The sequence below is a fragment of the Ictalurus furcatus genome, chromosome 2 (assembly GCF_023375685.1).
Source record: "Ictalurus furcatus strain D&B chromosome 2, Billie_1.0, whole genome shotgun sequence".
Taxonomy (NCBI): domain Eukaryota; kingdom Metazoa; phylum Chordata; class Actinopteri; order Siluriformes; family Ictaluridae; genus Ictalurus; species Ictalurus furcatus.
In genome coordinates, this window is record NC_071256.1 from 21,402,268 (window position 1) to 21,423,240 (window position 20,973).

At 39.3% G+C, this 20,973-nt stretch overlaps 1 protein-coding gene across 1 annotated transcript; it reads left to right on the plus strand.

Moving 5' to 3' along the window:
* Nucleotides 1–3,748: 3,748 nt before the first annotated feature.
* ccnf (cyclin F) lies at nt 3,749–19,150 on the plus strand. Its single transcript, XM_053653137.1, has 17 exons — nt 3,749–4,412; nt 5,090–5,244; nt 6,538–6,644; nt 6,833–6,900; nt 7,036–7,232; nt 7,444–7,497; nt 8,631–8,735; nt 8,824–8,901; nt 9,694–9,845; nt 9,949–10,113; nt 10,351–10,474; nt 10,950–11,130; nt 12,885–12,972; nt 13,525–13,624; nt 14,331–14,464; nt 15,629–15,798; nt 17,165–19,150. The coding sequence occupies exons 1-17, from the start codon at nt 4,400–4,402 to the stop codon at nt 17,590–17,592; spliced, it is 2,319 nt and encodes a 772-aa protein (XP_053509112.1). The 5' UTR covers nt 3,749–4,399; the 3' UTR covers nt 17,593–19,150.
* Nucleotides 19,151–20,973: the final 1,823 nt, after the last annotated feature.

A 20,973-nucleotide genomic window follows, 5' to 3' on the forward strand; every position in this document is an offset into this window, starting at 1 on the left:
CCAACAACGAGTTCAGTATAAAATTCTACTGCTCACATTCAAGCCATTCACAATCTGCAGATATACCCGTCAACTACACTGTGTAATCTAATTTCATGTATTGCCACATTTTTTTTAAAAAAACTCTTTTGTCATTCACATAGATAGCCTTCTAGCTCCATTGTAGTCACTTTGCTCTTTGACCAAAATTAGCAGCCTTTGGACTGTGGATAGTTCTATGAGAGGGATAAAAGTAGTAGACACAGAGTGTTTCTTTTTTTGTCTATATTGCTCATTTCATTCAATGCTTTTATGTCTGTAAAACCTGGAGAGATGTTAGGTATGATATTTGTATTGTAAATGACACTGGATTTTAGTTACTATTGTTATACAACTTAAAGTTAGTAATTGTTCCTGGTTTAAAAGGCTGCACTCTATTGGAGAAAATCTAATTGGAGCAACTGAATTTTGTACATTTTTAAATGATGAAAAAACTTAAAAAGTTGTGTTTAGAATTATGGTAATTAAGTACATAACACTTAAATTCCTTTTTAAATAATGTGGGGAAAAAAATAATTGGAACAACTTAATTTTTTATGAGTAATCAACTTCAAAACGTGTTTATTATACAAATTATTAATTAAGTGTTAATTGAAAATAAATTTGATTGTGGAGGGAAAGGTAATTTCTCTAACTCAATGTAGTTTGTTGGTTGAACTTAATTTTGTTAGAAGTTGTCATAACTCTAAAAGATTGATGCAAACTGTTGCGTTAATTTTTTTGTTGTTGAGCCTAAACATTTGTTTTTAGAGTACAGACCAAATACTTAATATCCAGGCGGTCATATAAGTTTGCTATGAAGCAAGCGCTTGGTTTGATCCCGGCTGGTAACACCTACTGTTAATGCCACTATGTCCAAAGCTCTTCAACACAAACTGCACCAAGTGGACTGTCCCTTAAACTGGCAATTATAAAACTGGACTGGTTTAATGTAATAAATGTGTATTTAATCCAGAGTACGGATGTCTTGCAGTTGCAAATGTTTTAATTTCTACATGAGACTCCAGATGTTCCCCTTTAAACACAACTTTTATTATTGCTTTAAAAGGTACTGAGTGCACTTAGTTTGATTAGTCAATTCATATTTAACTAGGCATGAAATCTAGTAACCATAAAGGTATGATAATAAAAGCAGGCATTATAATGAAACACATTTTTAAGAGGTACTATAATAAATACATGGAACACAGAAAAAGTCTTTTATGTACCTAACCCCAGTGTCTGAGGATTTTGTAAATGTTAATTATTTTAGGTGAGAGGTGAAATAATGAAAGGACCTTCTGAAGATGCATTTTTAAGGATAAAGGCATCGTAGCACTGAACTGAATTTTGAGTTTGTTTCTGGCGTGTTACAGTTGAAGAATAGGGAAAGTTTTGAAATTTCTGCATCGGACATCTTCTACTATAGGACATCACTGCTAATTGTTTCAAGTTGCCATGGAAGCACTTACGCAGTCCTCATTTGGAACACTAAGTATTGGTTATTTGGCCTGAACACATCTGTAGGTTCTAATGAATTGAGACACACTCATTTATTGTGATTCCTCTAATTAGATGCTAATCTTGTATTTCACACAGAGAGCCTTCCAAATGCACAATTAATAGAAATTAACCCTCAAAACCCTCCCCCAAACTGCTTCATTCTCTTAATTGCTAATGATTTGAAAGATTTATTTTCAAAATGAAATAACTTGGCATACAGTATTTAGAAGGTTATGGACACTTATGGCACCATCAAAAGCTTTTCAGTATGGACAAGTGAATCTGCTGATACACTAAATAACACTCTACTCAAACAATGCAGCATCAGACTGACCTCTTTATAACCACTTTATAAATGTGTCATAGTAAATGTCACATACTGCCAGGAGTTGTCCTTACAGTTTATGTAAATCTGGCACTTTGCCCTGTTACCCTTACTACTAATTGTCAAAACAACTGGCATGTAATATGCAGTACCACCATAACAGATTTATCATAACAGGCCTGCTGAATTGCCAGTTATTTCTACCAGGTAACGTGCGAAAGATACCCCAATAAAATGCCCCAAATGTACAGAAAACCATAAGGAAACAGCAAATGAAAACAAAGGCAAAATGGCATCCTACCATGGCAACTAGCTACTGATTAGCTTGTTCAAAACAAAGGCTTTATTCAATTTGTCATTTTAATAACCTAATTTTAATAATCTAATTGTCATTTAATTTAGCTAACTTTCTATTCTCCAAAATATCAACCGGCTACTATTATGCAGTTCTACACAAATTACAATATTCTCACCAGCCAATCAGAAATGAGTATTTGTTGTAGCAGTGGTATAAAATATGCAGTCCATACAGGATTTCGCAGTGGGGTTTTTTTGTGATTGTTGCAGCCAAAAATGCTTGATTTTGCTGTAGCGTTTTTTCAAAATTTGCGGTGAAATATATGGAGTTTTTTGTGTACTTTTTTTGTGGGAAAACTACTTGAATTGGTGAAATTGCAATTTAAAATTGTCTTTCACAGTGATGTTTGTTGGTAAATGAGACGTTTTAGCTGTACGTGAATGAAAGGGGGCTTTGGTCGAATGCACATTGTGATGACTTCACATGACACGTCCTTGCCCAAATTTGCGGAAAATCGAAAAATTTAAAAATTGCTTGATTTTGCGTTAAATTTTGTGATCACAAAATTACAGAATCTTGGAGGGGCTGAAATATGTTATATAGGTTAGATCAGTTATCATAAAGTGTATCATATCTCTCATTAATGAGATATACTAATTAGAGTAGACCTACAATTATTTCCCCTAAATGTCAGTAACAGAATCTCCTTTCACTGGAGCCCTGTTTGTAGTCTGACTGCTTTGTGAATATTAATTGTGTCACTTCTGGTAAATGGTGGTTATCCCCCTGCCCCCACTTATTGTGTTTGTGTGTGTTTTTGTGTGTGTGTGTTTTTGTGTGTGTGTGTGTTTGTGTGTGTGTGTGTGTGTGTGTGTTTGTGTGTGTGCAATTGTGATTGTCTAGTTACTTGCTGACCGGTCTGCAGCTACGCAGCCAGCTGCAATACACTGTGTGTTCTGACTCCTTTCTATCAGAGCCAGCATTAACTTTTTTAGCAATTTGTGCTACAGTAGCTCTTCTGTGGGATCAGACAGGCTAGTCTTCACTCCCTATGCACAACTTATGAGCCTTGGGTGCCCATGACCCTGTCACCAGTTCTCGGTTGTCCAACCTTGGACCATTTTTGGTAGGTACTAGCCACTGCATACTGGAAGCACCCTACAAGACCTGTTGTTTTGGAGATGCTCTGACCTAGTCGTCTAACCATCACAATTCGGCCCTTGTCAAAGTCGCTCAGATCCTTATGCTTGTCCATTTTTCCTGCTTCCAACACATCATTTTCAAGAACTGACTTTTCACTAACTGCCTAATATATCCAACCCCTTAACAGGTGCCATTGTAATGAGATAATCAATGTTATTCACTTCAGCCATCAGTGGTTTTAATGTTGTAGTTGATCATTGTATAAACATTCTTTAATGCCCACTATAACTGCAACTAACCTATTTTTTTAATCATCTGAGCACATTTTGGATCCTTTGAATAGTAATATGTGCCAGGCTCTGCTGTTAAATTCTTGTATTATAATTTTTTTAAAAATAATAATAATTAAAAAAAACTTTTCTTTTTTTTTTTTACTTCATATTTATTTATTTCCCTCAACTTGATGTTGCCTATCATCCTTAGTGAAGCTCTTGGTCACAAATATCTTTGATCATAACTTGACCACCTGTGTGAGTCTGAAAATCTCCCCCAAAAGTTACACGCTTGTAATAAGCCCCTGTGGATATTTTATTAATAATCTACATATCTACATAAATGTCTATGCGGAATCTTTATCAGTTTCATTTCCGGTTAACTTATAAAACATTTACATTCTATAGCTAACTCCTGAAGAGAACTAACACGGTTGCAGAAATGTACGAATGGACAAACGCAATTCGAAATAGCATCATTCCGCCCAATCAGCGAAGTGCTTTTAATTATTCAGAAAATGAACCAATCGTAGGACGACTTATAGGGACGGGCAAATCAGCGTGAGGCAAGCCAATGCGTGGGCGTGGTCACGTTCTAACCAATGAGCCGGCAAAGTTGATGTTTAAACTGTTGCGCGCGGGCGGTGCTAATCGCTTTAGGGGAGGATCCACAACTTAACTGTGTGTGTGCGAAGTTAAACAGTACAAGTCTCTCGTTAGCGCTCAGTCTCCAACAAGTAACACCAAAAATTAATTAAAATCACTATAAACGGTACAGTTTTTAATAGAGATTCACTTTGCGGAGTGTTGCTTGTGGCAGCGGATCGATCTTGTCTTGAAATGAAAGCGGGCGGTGAGTGTATTTCAGCAGCTAGCTAGCTTTAGGTTAACGTTAGTGGTGTATAGGAAGCTCATGAAACTTCTCCATATATAGATAAATATTACAGATAAACGATTTAGCTGTGTTTGTTTGTCATTGTATCTGCGTTTAAATTGTAGAGTCCGTGTCAAATAGCTAGCAATGTAGCTAACATGAACTTAGCGTGTACAGATAAGATGCTAAACTGACCTGTTGCGGTTTTTTCCCTTTCTTTCTGTAACTTGTAAAGCGCGTGAATGTTATATTAATATCACCATAAATATTTCTAGCTTGCTAGCTGGTTAATTTACCTTCTGTGCTCATGGAGTTAAGCATCATTAGTGTAGTAGATGAAGGCTGTTCGCTTCTGTCGAGTTAAAGCCAAGGAGGGAAAATTAGGCGCTGATCCTATGAACGCTGTTAAAGTGTCCTGACTCACTTATTGATCAGTTAAAAACAAAAAAGAACCAACTTGAGATACAATTTGCATAATTTCAGACTGTCCTGTTGTTAGTTGATGCCGGTTGTCGAGCAACCACAGCTCATGGAGACCCACAAGCACTTGAACCTGATTAGGAAGAAGAAGAAAAGCCAATGACTATTATTTAAGCATCGTTTTTCATCATCAATGTACTTTACTAATGAGTTTCATGTCATTTGTCCGTTTCTAGTGTTACACTGTCGATGCCATAAATGTTCCTCTGTGCCTGCGAGGAAGCGGGTCCGAAAGCAGGTTTCCTCTCTGGGCCTCCTGTCTCTACCTGAAGAGGTGCTGCTTTGTGTCCTCCAGTGTCTCTCCGCCGAAGACCTGCTTGCCGTCAGAGCCGTGAGTCGCCTCTCGACATCCACTTGTATTTTCAGTGTTCACCAGGGATCAGATTTGAGGGCGTGATTAGATAACAGGACCTTACAGTGCTATAAAGTGCACCTATTATGTTTTTTCAGATATTACCTTTCATGTAGTGTGTTATAGAGCTGATTGTGAATGTAAAAAGTCTGCAAAGTTTCAAAAATCAAAGCACATGACAGAGTTATTGACTCCCAAAAGAAGGAACCGATTCTGAACAGCTGAAATGAGCCGTTAGTAATTCCAGACTTACTTCCTGTACTAACATATGTAGGTTTGTAACAAAAAGCCCCGCCTCTGGTCTTCATTGGCTGCTCACTGACAGCGGTAGACCAATCACAGCAGTCTGGGATATCTGTCCAATCAGAGCAGAGTACGCTCTCTGAAAGGAGGAGTTTAGAATGAATCCTTTAGAACGGATCATTGAACCAGTCGTTTGTGACACTGTGGGAAAAGGTAATGCTGCAGTTTAAATTATGAGCACATTAAAGTGTTTTTTGACCTTGGATGCATGTACATCTATTATGTGAGACATTTTAAAACAAAATTAGGCACGTTTCAAAACCATAATAGGTGCGCTTTAAAAAACAAAAAAACACCCTGAAGTTCATACCCACTTTCATTTCTGGGTTTGTTTGGGTGAGGGATTCATTACCGTAGGTTCCTTACACAGATTTATACTCGCGTCTGCTCAGCGTGTGTTTATTCAATTCGAGTTTCTTTACTTTTGCTGGGGACGAATCAACGATTTGCACTTTATAAAAATGATTCAGAGTTTTATGAGTCGTAGTGACTTGTATATATTGATGGTGCACTCTATCATCGGGTCCTTCCGTGCCATTTGTGGAGCGTAAAATGGTTTGATCTTATCTTGGCACTTTTATAGTCATTTTTGTCAATACCCAGTCTTTGGGGGGTGGGGGTGCTATCATTTTCACACATAGCAAGGCTCATGCCTTGGTGCACATGAAGGGAACTTCAGAACTGCAGAGACCGGGTGTGTGAACTGTAACTGACTTGAACACAGCTTTTGCATGTTTTCCACACAAAATGTAGTAAACCCTGCGCATCTGAGCCCAGTTGTGAGGAAAAAAAACATGCAAATGTGTTCATGTCTATAAAGCTAATGTTTTTTTTTAATATATATTAGTGTACATAAATGTTATTTCTGCAGCTAAATGCTAAGAGTGATTTTTCTGGTCCAGTCACAGATAAGTGATGCTACTTGCATCCATACTTATTTTGTATTCATGTTTATGTTCATTCTCATAGGTGCACTCGCATCTCCGTAATATCGTCGACAACAACTCGAGCGTTTGGGCTCGGGTCAGCTTCAAGGACCGCTGGCCAGCTCCAGACACTGTCTGGCTCTTTGCGAGGTAGCTGCTAATAATACGCTTTTAAAAGCCTGTTTAGCGACTCTAAGATTATATGTTAAGAATCTTCCAGTTGACCGAGTCATCTGACGTGTTGTCTAGTATTGCAAATATTAAGAACTAAGAAGGAAACGGAACGTACGGTTTGGTTTTGAATGCATGTGCTCAGTTGTGTTTGGTCTCATCATCAGGGCTGCAGAGAAAGGAAATTTTGAGGCTGCAGTAAAACTAGGAATTGCGTATTTGTACAACGAAGGACGTAAGTTTAACGTGTCACTAAATTGATGAGTGGTTAATTATATTTGTTCCATTGTTGAGCTTTCATTCATTGTGAGCAGCAACAAGTTGATTTAAAGTTGATCAAAGCAGCCTGATTGTTCTCGTTTCTCTCCAGCATCACTCAGCGATGAGGGCCGGGCTGATCATTGTGGGAAGATGGCCGCCAGATTCTTCACCCTGGCCGAGCGTGCACGCTCGCCGCTGGCCGATCCCTTCATCTGGCTCTTTATCCGGCCACCATGGTCTCCCTCTGGGAGCTGCTGCAAGGCCGTGGTGTACGAGCATCTAAAAGCAGAGTGCGAGAGCAACTTGGTAAGGAAATGCACCACGGGTAATCCTTTCATCTGTACATGCGCATTCTTCACCCACAACTTGTACACTTATTACTGAAGTATAGTAAAGAAAGGTCGATCTCCTGCAAATTCTACCGGAATGTTTTTCAGTACTAAATAAAGTTCATCTTTATGTCTTCTAGAAATAACACACCAAAGAGATGATTTTTATCACTGTTTCTTTTCTGTAGGGGAGGAGAGGAGCACTACTGCATTGCCTGGCTAGAGTCCTTGAGCTGTCTGACGTAAGTGATAGATTCAGTCACACCCTGTAGTTGTCCCATGGAATGAATTGTTTGTCTCAGTCACCCATCAGGGCTGTTGATTGTTGGAAGAAACACTAAAGTGTGTTTAATAGCCGCCATCAATTCATTTATTCATTCATCTATCTTCAGTAACCACTATATCCTGATCAGGGTTGTGGTGAATCCATCAACCCTGCTTCACACTTTCATAACTACTTCTTCTTCCTATTTTATGGCATCTCTGGTTAAAACCCTAAATAAACTCCAACACATTCAAAACGCCGCTGCTACATTTTGAATGGGCAGTGGTAGCTCAGTGGTTAAGACGTTGGACTACTGCCTGTACTCCATCGGCTACACTGGCTACCTGTTTCACAAGCAATTAAATACAAAGTCCTACTTCTCACTTTCAAAACATTACATGGCCTCACCCCACTGTATCTGTCTGAGCTGCTGCAGTCCTACACTCCCGCTCGGACACTCGGGTCTTCCAGTTATGGTTTGCTGATGGTGCCCAATACCAGACAGATATCTGTAGGAGTGTTTCATGTGTTAGAAAGGCACTATAATAAAAGAAAGCATAGAAAAGGTGTATTCCTGCCATGGGCAGGAATACACCCTGGATGGGACGGTAATCCACCACAGGGCATGACGCCCACACAGATTCCCACCTAGAGTCAATTTAGAGTGCATCTACTGGCATGTGTTTGTAAGATGGGAGGAAAGTGAAGAACCAGGAGGAAACCCCACACTGATGCATAGAAGAACATGTGAAACTCCACACAGACAGTAATCCAAACCCACAGGACCGAACCCTGCACCCGGGAGTGCTACTCATTGCACCATCATGCCACCCTTAGCTGCCATCTATATGTATGCATGTGATTTTATACACACACACACACACACACACACACACAAAAATATAGTATACAAGACACAAAGGGGTGTGGGTGATCGACCCTTGCAATCCCTAATTATTTATTTACGCATCTGCTGCTTATTTTCCGAACTGAAAGCTTCACTCACAGATTAGTTCAATATCACATGAGTCATGAAAACAACATCTTGTTTATTTTGAAGCCGCTTTCCATGCACTTGGATTTTTATTTTGTGTCGTGTATGTTTGTCAGGATGAGGAGACGCGCTCGGAAGCTCTTGCCATGTTGGACGAGTCGTCGTGCTGCGGCAGCGTGCAGAGCTCGTACCTCCTGTGGGAGAAAAATCGTCACACGGCTGTAAGACGGTTCTTTGAGCTCACAAATGAGTTCACGCTCGGTGGCTACCGATTAACCCTTGCTGATTCATTTTGTTTTTTTTCTGCAGATTGCCGACCCCGGAAGGTATCTGCAGTGTGTGCGCACGCTCCGGGATTATGCTGCCAAGGGCTGCTGGGAAGCTCAGGTGTGTATATGTGGTGTTGCTATTTATGTGAATCAAAGAACAGTCAAACTGCTCTGAACTTTAATGTGCTGTTTTAGGATCTTCGTTTACAGCAAAGCCAGGATCTGAAAATGAACCTTATATTATATGATATTATATGATATATGATATGATATTTATTTTTAATTCCAAATAAAAAGGTTAAGTGTATATCGTTTTGAGTTTGGATGCAAAATATGAAAAAAAGACATTATGATAAGGCTAGGTTATGATGTTATGGGTTCTTTACGCAAAGCTGACGCCAGACGTTTAAATTTGAACTCAACCTGCCGTGCTGGCGATGTGTTGGATTTCGTTACTAACAATGTATTTTTTGGTATGTGATTTCTTCAGTGATTGACTTGGTGAGTGTAGCTATTTAGAGACAACCATTCTGAGCGTTCTGAATCTAATAAAAACGCCTGTCTCGCAAAAAAATGAAATGACGTGTCACCAGAATTTACTGTGTTTTTATCCATCTATAAATTGGCAACTGCTGGTTTTTTGTCATCCGCTTTGTTTCATCATTCTCTTGGTTTATCTGTTCCCATCCTGTGCCTGATCTGTGTCATGGTCTTTTGTAATTCATCCTGTGATCTGTATCATCGCTGACCTTATCTCACTTCAGCATGCTAAATACTGCTGTGTGAATAATTCCATTCAGAGTCATTTTTGTTCATTTATTTTGGGCATGGTTATATTTGACGAAAAGCCTATTAGCACAGTGGCACCATTTGATTTCAGTGGAGTCTAACAGTTTACTTTGGATCTCAGTTGTCTTTAGCAAAGTCGTGTGCCAGCGGCAATCCTCTGGGTCTGGAGCCTCGGGCCTGTGCTGACCTGGTGGCTCAACTCTTTGTTTCCTGTCCATCACCTCCACGACGCTCTGACAGCCCACACAAAGAGGGCATCAATGACACCATGAGGTACCAGCAGTATCTTATTCATCACTTAAAATACTCCTTTTTGTTATATGCATACTTGTTAGGCTGTTCAGCATGCTCATGTAGTCATTTCACCTTCTTTAAGGTACATCCTCGTGGACTGGTTGGTGGAGGTAGCCACCATGAAGGATTTCTCCAGCCTGGCGCTGCATGTGACTGTGGGCTGTGTGGACCGCTACCTGGCCCAATGCTCCGTGCCCAAGGCTAGGTTACAGCTTCTGGGTATTGCTTGCATGGTCATCTGCACAAGGTGAGGTCCTGCACATAGTTCATAATGTACGGTATTGTGTAATAAGACAAGTTTCATTTTGAAAAAGGGAAAACTGACTGGTTTTAAGACCTTTACAAACGGACAACTTGTTGGAGATGTATGAAAAATTATACAAGATGACTCAATTTTCAGCTTTCACTTTTTTTCCATTCAGTTTTTCTTTTTCGGCTGCTAACCTTTATAACCTTTGTGCTGATTTTCTTTATTTTAATCCAGGTATATCAGTAAAGAAATTCTGACCATTCGAGAGGCTGTGTGGCTCACCGATAACACGTATCAGTACGAGGACCTGGTCAGGATGATGGGGGAGGTCATCTCTGTGCTGGATGGGAAGATCCGAGTGAGTGATTTTTGTTCTATTTGACTGTCATCTTGGCAACATCTTGGTTTCTTTCCATCAGCCCAGGCACTTGAAATCAAACAGAAAAGGCACCGATTTCAAATCACTGTTAAAAATGTGTGGCTCCTTGCAATTTCAAAAAAAAAAAAAGGGGTGAGGGGGGTTGCTTTGCTTAATCTGAAATGAATTAAAAAGTCTAATAGTAATATAATTATACAAAAAAATTATTTTAAAATGTGTTTTTTTTTTTTTTTTTTTTTTTTTTTCATCGGTTTCGGTTTTCGATCAAGTGCATCGAATTTTCGGTTTCGGCCCAGAATTTTCCTGTCGGTGCATCACTAGTTGCGATTGATTGATTGGCTTTTAATCCTTTTAAACTCCAACACACACGCGCGCACACATGCACATTCTTCAGTTTCTAGCTGTAAGTGCAATAAATGTGTAAAGTCTTTAATATGCATATGCGATATTCCAGACTCCCACTCTGCTGGACTATGGTGAGGTACTGCAGTCTCTACTGCCCATGCAGCGCCGCACTGCTCATCTCTTCAGCTACATCTGTGAGCTGTCTCTGCTCTTCTCCCCCCTCACGATACCTGCTCCTGCTCACCTCGCCAGTGCCACCCTGCTGCTCACCCGAGCACTGCACAACTACGGTAAGGTTTTTCATTACCATTCCTCTTTCCTTACTTCCTTTGTTCTGTTATTAACGTATGTGATTTGTGGCATCCCATATTGTAGATCTGGGCTCTTCAAAAATTTTCACAGCCAAGGACCCCTTTTTTTTTAAAAATGTATTTAGCTGTTTAAATGTTAATGAATTATGTACAGCTATTCTTGGTAGTCATGAGAGATTTTTATTCCTGAGCTGTATGGACTGTAAATGATATTTTGAAACATGTACAGCATATTAACCGTTCATTTGCTTATTTGAATTACTGGTAGATTCAAATTGACAGTCAATAGTGCTGTAGGATAACTTGCATGTAAATACTCAGATCTGATTAGTCAGAAGGTCGTGAGTAATTTTCGAGAATTTGTTGAAAACGGAATAAGGACAATGGCAGCTTTATATTAATGTTATTGTTCCTATAGTAACAGTTAGTTCACAGGGACTTCTATAGTGGATGATACACATAATCTCATTCTCAACATGTTATTTTGTATTATTGTAGAACAGAATGCCAAGTCATGCTCTACTTTAGTTTACATTTATTTTAAACTCATTCAGTTCAGATACTCAGTCAGTGAAGTTGAGATCTATACTAACTTAATAACTAATAGTAGTAGATAAATATTCTTTACCACCTCCATGGACCCCACTTTGAAAACCATGTTTCTACACTATTTTGTCTTGTACTTTAGTATTGTTTGGTGGTGGAACACACAAAATGATCAAAACTAGGTTTGTGCAGTTCCTATGTGTTGACGAAGCAAATGCGCATTGGTCAGTGGGGAAGGATTGGAGATTATGTCTAGGTGTTAAGAAGCAATAACTGAGATGGGGAAAATGTAACACTTATATGTGCATGTACACTAGGTACTGCAGATTTCTTACCCACTTTTATTATAAATAAAATAAAAAAAAACATGAATTGTAATCCCCATTGGCCAGTTTGAGTGACAGTGCATTTTTATTTGTGGATTGCTATAGGGACCTACTGTTCACGTTTTGTGATGATTTCCAACAGCAGCCATGTTTTTCAAGAAAGCAGTTTGTCCTAAACAGTACTACTACAGATTAGCATAACGATGGAAGAGTCCCAAGTTTCAGCTCAGTCAGACTTATAGTTCCTGAGAAACAGTTTTCTGAACTTAGCCCCGTCCCCTATTGATGAGCACAACCAAAACTGGGGATACTTCCTCAGGACCTTGTCCTGAAAGTGCCTGTCAATTTTGTTCGAGTTCATGCAAATACTCATAATTATCGGCTGTTTGAATGAATTCGACTGGACCCTATAAGAATTGCTTGGCAGGTGGCAGCCATATTTAGGACGGGAATAATACAGAATGGCCAGGTTGCATGTCTGTAGCATGTACAGTTTGTTGTGCACGACCTTCCAAAAATGTTTTCCATTCATTCAGTCAACAGTCCTTCTTACCATAAGACTGTTTTTATCATTCATTTTCCCTCTTTTACTCCAGTTACCATGGTTCTACACTATATTGACTTTTATTTTAGTGTTGTTTGATAGTGGAACACAGAGAAAACTCAAAATGGTCAAAGCACTGATCTAAAAAGCACAAGACTTGGCAATCATGTTTTGGAGGATATTAGCATTCCATAGCCTGTTAACCATAACCATAAGCTCTTGCTCATTGTTAGCCATGTTAAAAAATTTGCTTAGTTGTTCCTTCAAGTGTCAGGGTAGTAGTGAATTTTCCTTCTTTATCTTCTTTGTTCTTGTAGCTCCTGTATGGCCGAGTCAGCTGGTGGAGAGCACAGGCTTTACTAAACAGGACCTAGTGCCCTGTGCTTTGCTGATCTATATCAAGTGGTGAGTTCTCAAACCTGTTTATACCAAGTGCTTCTTTGGGCTATATCCACTTTCTCAAATCCATCTTCACTTCAAGCTCTTGGCATTTTTGAACTGGTTTTGTATTACCAGAGGTAGAGCAGTAATATAATTAGTAAGGGATTTGCCTGCCTGAAGTAGCCTGAAAGTGCAGTTTTCCCAAATTAACGCACACAGGTTTTTTCTAATGCGAAATAAATTGCAGAGAATATGCCAATATAAAGTCGCCAAGGTAAACTGGCAGACTTTTTTAAACAAAAGATTAAACGATAGACATTTTTTCAGAGCCTTCGTTGCTCATGTTTACCAAGGGTGCTAATATTAGTGGAGGGCACTGTACACTTTGGTAATGTTAGACATACTCTATACACATTGGTGATTGTTATTAAATTAACAATGGAGGATGAAACTATACAGTTTGTAATTATTTTTGTTTGACTCAAGCACGAAGAGTAGTGTAGAAAGAAACAACAATCCCACGTACTATAATCTAGCTTTTGTCATAAATTTTTTCCTCTTTTACTCCACTTATAGCTTCAGCCAGGATGTGCCAAAAGATTACAGACAAGTGTCCTTAACTGGTGTTAAGCAGAGATTTGAAAGTGACTTCTTCCAACATATAAGCAAAGACACTGTGAGTATTGTTGTTTCCAAAACGCCCCAAATTTCGACCCTTTTATATTATTTATATATATATATATATATATATATATATATATATATATATATATATATATATATATACACATACACACACACACACACACACACACACACAGTATCTCACAAAAGTGAGTACACCCCTCACATTTTTGTAAATATTTGATTATATCTTTTCATGTGACAACACTGAAGAAATGACACTTTGCTACAATATAAAGTAGTGAGTCTACAGCTTGTGTAACAGTGTAAATTTGCTGTCCCCTCAAAATAACTCAACACACAGCCATTAATGTCTAAACCGCTGGCAACAAAAGTGAGTACACCCCTAAGTGAAAATGTCCAAATTGGGCCCAAAGTGTCAATATTTTGTGTGGCCACCATTATTTTCAATTATTATACAAATTGTGTGTGTGTGTGTGTGTGTGTGTGTATGTATAGTGTATATGTATATATAGTGCCTTCATGCATTAGTTTTATTTTAAAAATAGTTTTGTCACAAAGCGACAGTTAATTGGCTCATGACAAAAAACAAAAGCCACTATGTTTATTATGCTCATCACTGATATGTAGCCTCATCTTAACCCATCATGCAAGATGTATATCTTACTGCAACATTTTTAAAGATGACTGCTTCTCTCGTACATGGTTATTCATACTTGGGTGTTTGTGGTTCACAGGTAATGGACTTTAAAGAACTGTGTCAGGTGCTGGAGGTTCCAGAGGTGGAGCCCCAAATTGAGCATCCTAGTGCAGACAACCAATCGGCAGACATACACACATTCCTGTCTTCTCCATCCAGCAACAGTAAGAGGTAGATGACTTGTTCTGGAGAAAATTCCTGTGAAGCTTGACCAACATACGTTAATGGGAGATATGATGGTGTCATTTTTCCCATTCAAAAACACCCAAATCTTAACCTTGTGCACTATGACTGGTTACTAGTTCTTACTTAGAAGTAAACTGATCGGGCAGCTAATAAGTAGTTTGCACTACCAACTCAACCATAGCAAAAGAGCTGAAATTTAGAAACATTCCTAATTCCTGAAAGATTCCTGACTTTATTTGGGAGCGCTGAACAAGCAGTGGGAAATATAGTGTTGCTGTGTGAATTCTAAAAATTTAAAAAGGGGGGGGGGGGGGGGACGTTTTACTTGATCTCATGCTCACTGTTTCAGCTTGTGGACTTTTGAGCATCAACATTTATCAGGTTCTGAAGCCAAAAGCTTGTTCTTTTTAAGAAGCAGTGTCGCACAAAATAAAATATTATGACAGTTTATGACCATAATATGGAGTCTGAAAATACATGTTGCAGTGGTGAAAGGCACATTTACGTGAGTGATGCAAATAATTGAATTTTATTGTTTGTTAGCTGTGAATAATTTTTTCAGTGGCCCTTCATTTTCACATTTAAAGCAGCAGAATGAATTGAAAGCTGGCAGGCCTGCAGGCATGGTGTCCTTATTAGCAGCAATACACAGAAGCCCAAACAAATTCTACCTTGCCTTTAGACAGCCCGTGCAGATTTTCGCAGAGTTTTTTTTGTTTGTTGTTTTTTTTGGCCGTTTTTTGTGTAAAATTTGACTTGGCGAAATGACACTTGCATGATAGTTTTGCACAGTCTTCCTCAGTGACATTTGTTGGTAAATGAGAGCTTGTAGCTGTACTCACGTTCGATCCACATCAATTGAAGAGGGCTTTGGCTGAATGTGTTTCGATGATGTCACGTGATGCGTCTTGGCCCAAATCTGCGATAAATTTTAAAATCGCAAGCTCCTCCGAATATTGTGAAGTTTGCTTGATTTTGATTAATTTCTGCGATCGTAAAATCATGTAATCCTGGCAGAACTGCTTAGAGTATTCTTAAGAGATAATATACAACTGATGCGTGAAAACTGCTGTGAAATCTGGCAGCAGTAGTCTTTCCCTTTTCTCTAGTCTTCTTTTTAAATTTAATTATGTTAATGGTCTTTTGCAGGAGAGAGGATAGCATGCATACCCATCGAGGCAGCTTTGTGGCCACTCCCACAGCTGAGCTATCCAATCAAGAGGAAACCCTTGTGGGTGACATCCTAGACTGGAGCCTTGATGCTTCCTGCTCCGGCTATGAGGGAGATCAGGACAGTGATGGAGAGAAAGAGTGTGAAGGTGAGTAAATAAATGGGGTCTCGTTACAGTAACATACTTTATTATATACAGACACCCAGAGTCCAAATGATTGGGCACATGGTATGCATTTTAAGCCATGCTGCTAAGGGTTTTATCGATTCTACTGTACAGGCAGGAGCAGCAGGAATAAATGGGCTAGCATTGTTATGTCCCCTTTTCAGAGATTTTAAAAACCCTCAATACAGCGCTTTTCACTTTTGCAATCATCGGATTATCTGTTGCTAACAAACGTCTTAAGGTGGGTTGTTTGACGCTTTTGCAACAGTGCCACCAAAGATCATAAGAAATATATACACAGAATTATATGAAGACGCAAAGCTGGGGCTGAATTCTGTGCATCTCAGACTGTATACACGTATAGCCCAGCTCTGACGGCCATGCCAGACGTTTACACGGAGTGGAAAGCCACATAGATTTGATCTCAATTTGAGCCGATATATTTTCAGCCCACTTTGCTGACACATCTTTAACGCTACATCAGCAGTGATTGGGAAGAAATACAGTTGCGGGTGTAATGAAAGTGAACGAGGTGGCTTATTTCCTCTGTCGTTCTTTTTTTTTAATACCAAAATGCCATTGGAGGAGAAACTAAAAGTATAAAGATGAAGTACATATTGTCCAAATATAGAAGTACAAATTGCACAAAAGAGTAAACAACAGAACTGTAAGTTTAGTGGAGGTTTTTTTTTGTGAATGAAATTAGGGTTCATGATCAATAATTTTGTGATACACTTTTCTGAGATATTCTTGGATGGTGATGGTTTAAACATTTTTTTTTTTTTTTAATATTTATAATAGTTACAAATGAAATGATACAGAATGGAAAAAGCTTCATCATCTTTGTCACTGTAGGCATTAAACAAAAGTATTGTCAACCTCAATTAAGCGGTTTTTGTTTATGCAGAGTTTTAGCTAAATTATATATACCGTGATGCGCATTGTGTATCGTAGAAATGTCCTCAAGTATCGTGGTGATATTTTTGTCATCATCCAGCCCTAAATGAAAGTGTTACAGCTACCCTTTTTACCATGTTTTTTTTTTATTTTTTATTTTTTATTCAGAGGAAACACGGCACGCATTATGAACTTGAAACACATCAATAAAACATTTTAAACCAACTTACCTGTTAAGTGTGTGTGAGAATAGTTATTGTGCTACTGAAGCGACGTTGTGATCTGCTTTTACAATTGAGTTGTAATAGATTATACAACAAACCCATCCTCTAGGACTTTCTAGATTCTACCAAGAAATGTATCACACAAACTAAATCAAATGTCCAGTCACTTTGCTCGTTGGGATTTTCTAATAGTTAGAGTAATGGAGAATGGTTTTTTGTTTCCACAGTCTCTGTCTTCTCGGTCCAGCTACCACTGTGTGTGCAGTCTGCTGATGTCCTGCTGCACTGCAGTGCTCTTTCTAGCGATGAGGACAGCGTGAGTGAGCCTTCTGCCTCCTGCGCTTCCTTTTCCTCCAAACGCCCTCTCCGCATCAACCTCCACAGCTCAGGGTACTCTTCTGTCCAGAGCAGCAGTCCTTCCACTGCCTCTTCTTCCTCCCTGGTGCCCTGCCATCTCTCCCCAGTCAGCCTGGCACCAGCGTCAGTGCCCGCCTCACCCGGCTTCCGTCTACTGGTGCCCATGCAGAGACCCTGTGGCTCCACCCACCGGCAGGTGAAGAGGAAGAACACTGCAGCCCACAGTGGTGGAGAGATGGAGATGGAAAGAGAAGACTGTGAGATCTCGGCCGACGAACAAGCTTTCCTCAGCTTGTGACGGAACAGTTGGCTCCAGCAGCCGTGTTTGAGATTAATGGTGCCACTGTAACCTCAGTGTCTTCTGAGAAGCAATCAAATGGCAGCTTTTCAAACCTTGTACAAATCATCCACTATGTGCTTCTAAGGAATCGCCAAAACATACATGGCTAACAATCAATAAGAGTTCATTGGGGACGAGTTAACATTATGCAAATAAAAGTTTGCTAACTGGCTTTACCAGCTTTCATTCAATGTTAGCTGTTCGTATACTTGGATAATGCGTCCGATTAAGACAAAGAGAAAGAGGGGAAGAACAACACTGATGGGCCTGCTTGGATCCTGTCTGCTTCACCTTGTCGTGGTGAATTATATGTAGAAGACTTTGGGAACACCTCCTCTAAAGGGTAACTTGACGATTCATTTCCCAACAACTAAACCACTGGAATTCTTGAAACAGGTCTGCTTGTGAACCTGTGTGTCTCTGTGAGACCTGAGCCAAACGAACAGACTATTGCAACAACCTCATTTCATCCACCAGAGAAAATGAAAGACCATCTCAGAATTTACATTCATATGGTTACATTTTATATACTTTTTTTTTTTTTTTCTTAACTGGACAGAAAGACTTTAAATATCCAGGTACCGAGAGCTGTCAAAATACAACTGTTTCATTTAACTCTCTTCAGGGCACTGATGTACTTGTTTCTTTGGATTGCTGTTATGTAGACGAGTAAATTATACTTTACATGTTTTTGTATGTATATACGCTTGTGTGTCTCTTCCATCATTCGAATGATTGGTGTCTTGTGCCATGTTCTGATGCCAAAGGTGTTGTCACTATTTTCAAGTGTGGTCATGTTAGACTTGTACTATAACATTTCATCCAGCATACATACATACTGCAAGCAGTGCTGACTGTGACAGCATTATTTCACCTGTGATAAGTTTTTAACATTATGGAATAACACAAACTGTGTTGCAACATGCTCAGTTTTAACGCACGATATCGGATATGCCGTTTCTTCATAACCTCAAATGAAGTGAAGCACTTTTTTATTTTACAACACTGGAGAAGCAGTGTTCTTAAACAGCTGTGTATGTCTCTAGTGAAAAATCTATTACGTGTGTGTGTTATTCAGTGCTCTACAAGTAGAAATGTTCCTGTATGTCTGAAACATCACAACCCACAAAATGCATCTTTTCAGTACTGTAACTTCGTTAGGTGTTTTTTATTTTTTTTTTTTTACTGTAACTGACTCATACCTATGTATGAAGCTGTGAAAAAGCATTACTTGAAACCTACAGATGTTTGAGAAGTGTTTTCAAAAACAATAAAATAATGCTGCAGTAAGACTTTTTTTTTCTTCACCAGTGTCTGATTTCATTAGAAAGGATTTCTTGCAGGGGGCACGTTGGCTTAGTGGTTACAACATTTTGCCTTGCACCTCCAGGGTTGGGGGTTCAATTCCTGCCTCTGTCCTGTGTATACGGAGTTTGTATGTTCTTCATGTGCTTCGGGGGTTTCCTCCAGGTATTCCAGTTTCCTCCCCCGCTCCAGAGACATGCGTTGTAGGCTGATCGGCATCTCTAAATTGTCCGTAGTGTGTGAATGTGTGTGCGATTGTGCACTGCGATGGGTAAAACAGACTTCATATAAAACCAAAATGAACTTCCTTTACTTTTACACTATCCATTGTTACCCAGATGAGGATGGGTTCCCTTCTGAATCTGATTCCTCTCAAGGTTTCTTCCTCTTAACATCTTAGGGACTTTTTCCTTACCACCGTCACCACGGGCTTGCGCAATTAGGATAAATTCATACGTTTAAAATCTGTATCCCGTGTTGAAATGTTTCTGTAAAGCTGCTTTGCGACAATGTCTGTTGTTAAAAGCGCTATACAAATAAAACTGAATTGAATTGAAAGTTGGCACTCCATCTACGGTGTCCCCCGCCTTGTGCCCAGAGGTCCCTGGGACAGGCTCCAGGCTCCCCCACGACCCTGTGTAGAATAAGCGGTACATGGGATGGATGTATTTCCTGCAGACTGAATAGCAATAAACCACATTACATTATACATTAATAAAACTACATTCAAAGACATTTAAATCCTCAGTGAAATAATTTTAAAAGTTTCCCTTGCCCTCCCCATGCCTGTGTTCTAAAACATCCAATGTGGATGTGAGCACATGATGAAACTACAGTAACACATTTGGTCACTTATAATTTATGTCATTCATTCATTTATCTTTAGTGATCCTGGTAAGGGTCTCGGTGGATTTGGTGAAAATTTGGTTGGATATTCAACATTGCGCAACCGGGAATTGCAGGAAAAGCAGTAGAGTACTGATTCATAATCTCTACCTGCTGCTAGTCCGCCTCACCAGCAGGTGGTGCAAGTAGGTGTTGAAGACCAAAGCAACAGGTAGAGCCTCCCTGAGGAATAAAACAAAGACAGTGACCCGGAAATCGATCGATGTCAGCCATCTTGAAGGACAAAGCAATTCTCTAGTTGCACTGTGAGGAGGTGAGGAAGCTTCCAGAAGAGCTAGGAGAGATGATACACAGGTGTATCCTATGCGGAAGTGTTTCTTGTCGGAAAACCTGACGCATGTATGAATTCCCCTCCTCCTTTACGATTTCCTTCGCTACACAGTAGGAGAAAAGCAGTACGCTGAATTCTCAGTATTCATAAAACAGTAGGCGAGAAATACCCGGATGACCTACTGCTTTTGCAGTATGTATCGCTGCAGCCCGGAGACCTCCGAGTGGGAGGTACTTACGACCGAGTGGGAGGTACTTATCTCAGAGTGGGAGGGACTTACGACCGATTGGGAGGGACTTAGCTCAGAGTGGGAGGCAACTTACGCCGCAAGGATTTCAGAAATGGGCGGAATTTAGGCGGAAATCCCCAATCGCACCGAGGTGTGCGGTGATAAATGATGACCGGAAGTTGAGAGACTAGTGAAAAACACCGATTTAAAACTAACCGATTTGTCAACATTTTTTCTTGTAGTTGTAATTTAATTTCTTACAGCTGTGTTATTATATGCATGTCCAATGCCATTCTATTTGAAGATTGAAGTTAATATAATTGTCTAATATTAAATATTAATTTTAAAATTCAACATTATCAAGATGGAAACAAACTCAAAGTGAGACATACGTGCACTCAATGAGGTGAATGTGTAACAACATTATACCAACAATTATTATTGCTCGGTGATTTTGTTTTTAGGTGAAATATTCCTTCACAACAAAATCTACAAAATAGTTACTCAGAAATAAAAACAAAATTTGACATATATTTACAGTCCATAGTGATAAAAGGTGCCATGCATTTCCTCTGTATCTACAATGACATTATTCATTAGCACAGCTGGATTGCATGCATGAGAAACT

Bases quoted from the DNA above. Each gene is read 5' to 3' on its own strand.
- ccnf (XM_053653137.1), top strand. The intron at 11,131-12,884 runs GTAAGGTTTTTC...TTGTTCTTGTAG, and splicing joins CCGAGCACTGCACAACTACG to CTCCTGTATGGCCGAGTCAG. The intron at 12,973-13,524 runs GTGAGTTCTCAA...CTCCACTTATAG, and splicing joins TTGCTGATCTATATCAAGTG to CTTCAGCCAGGATGTGCCAA.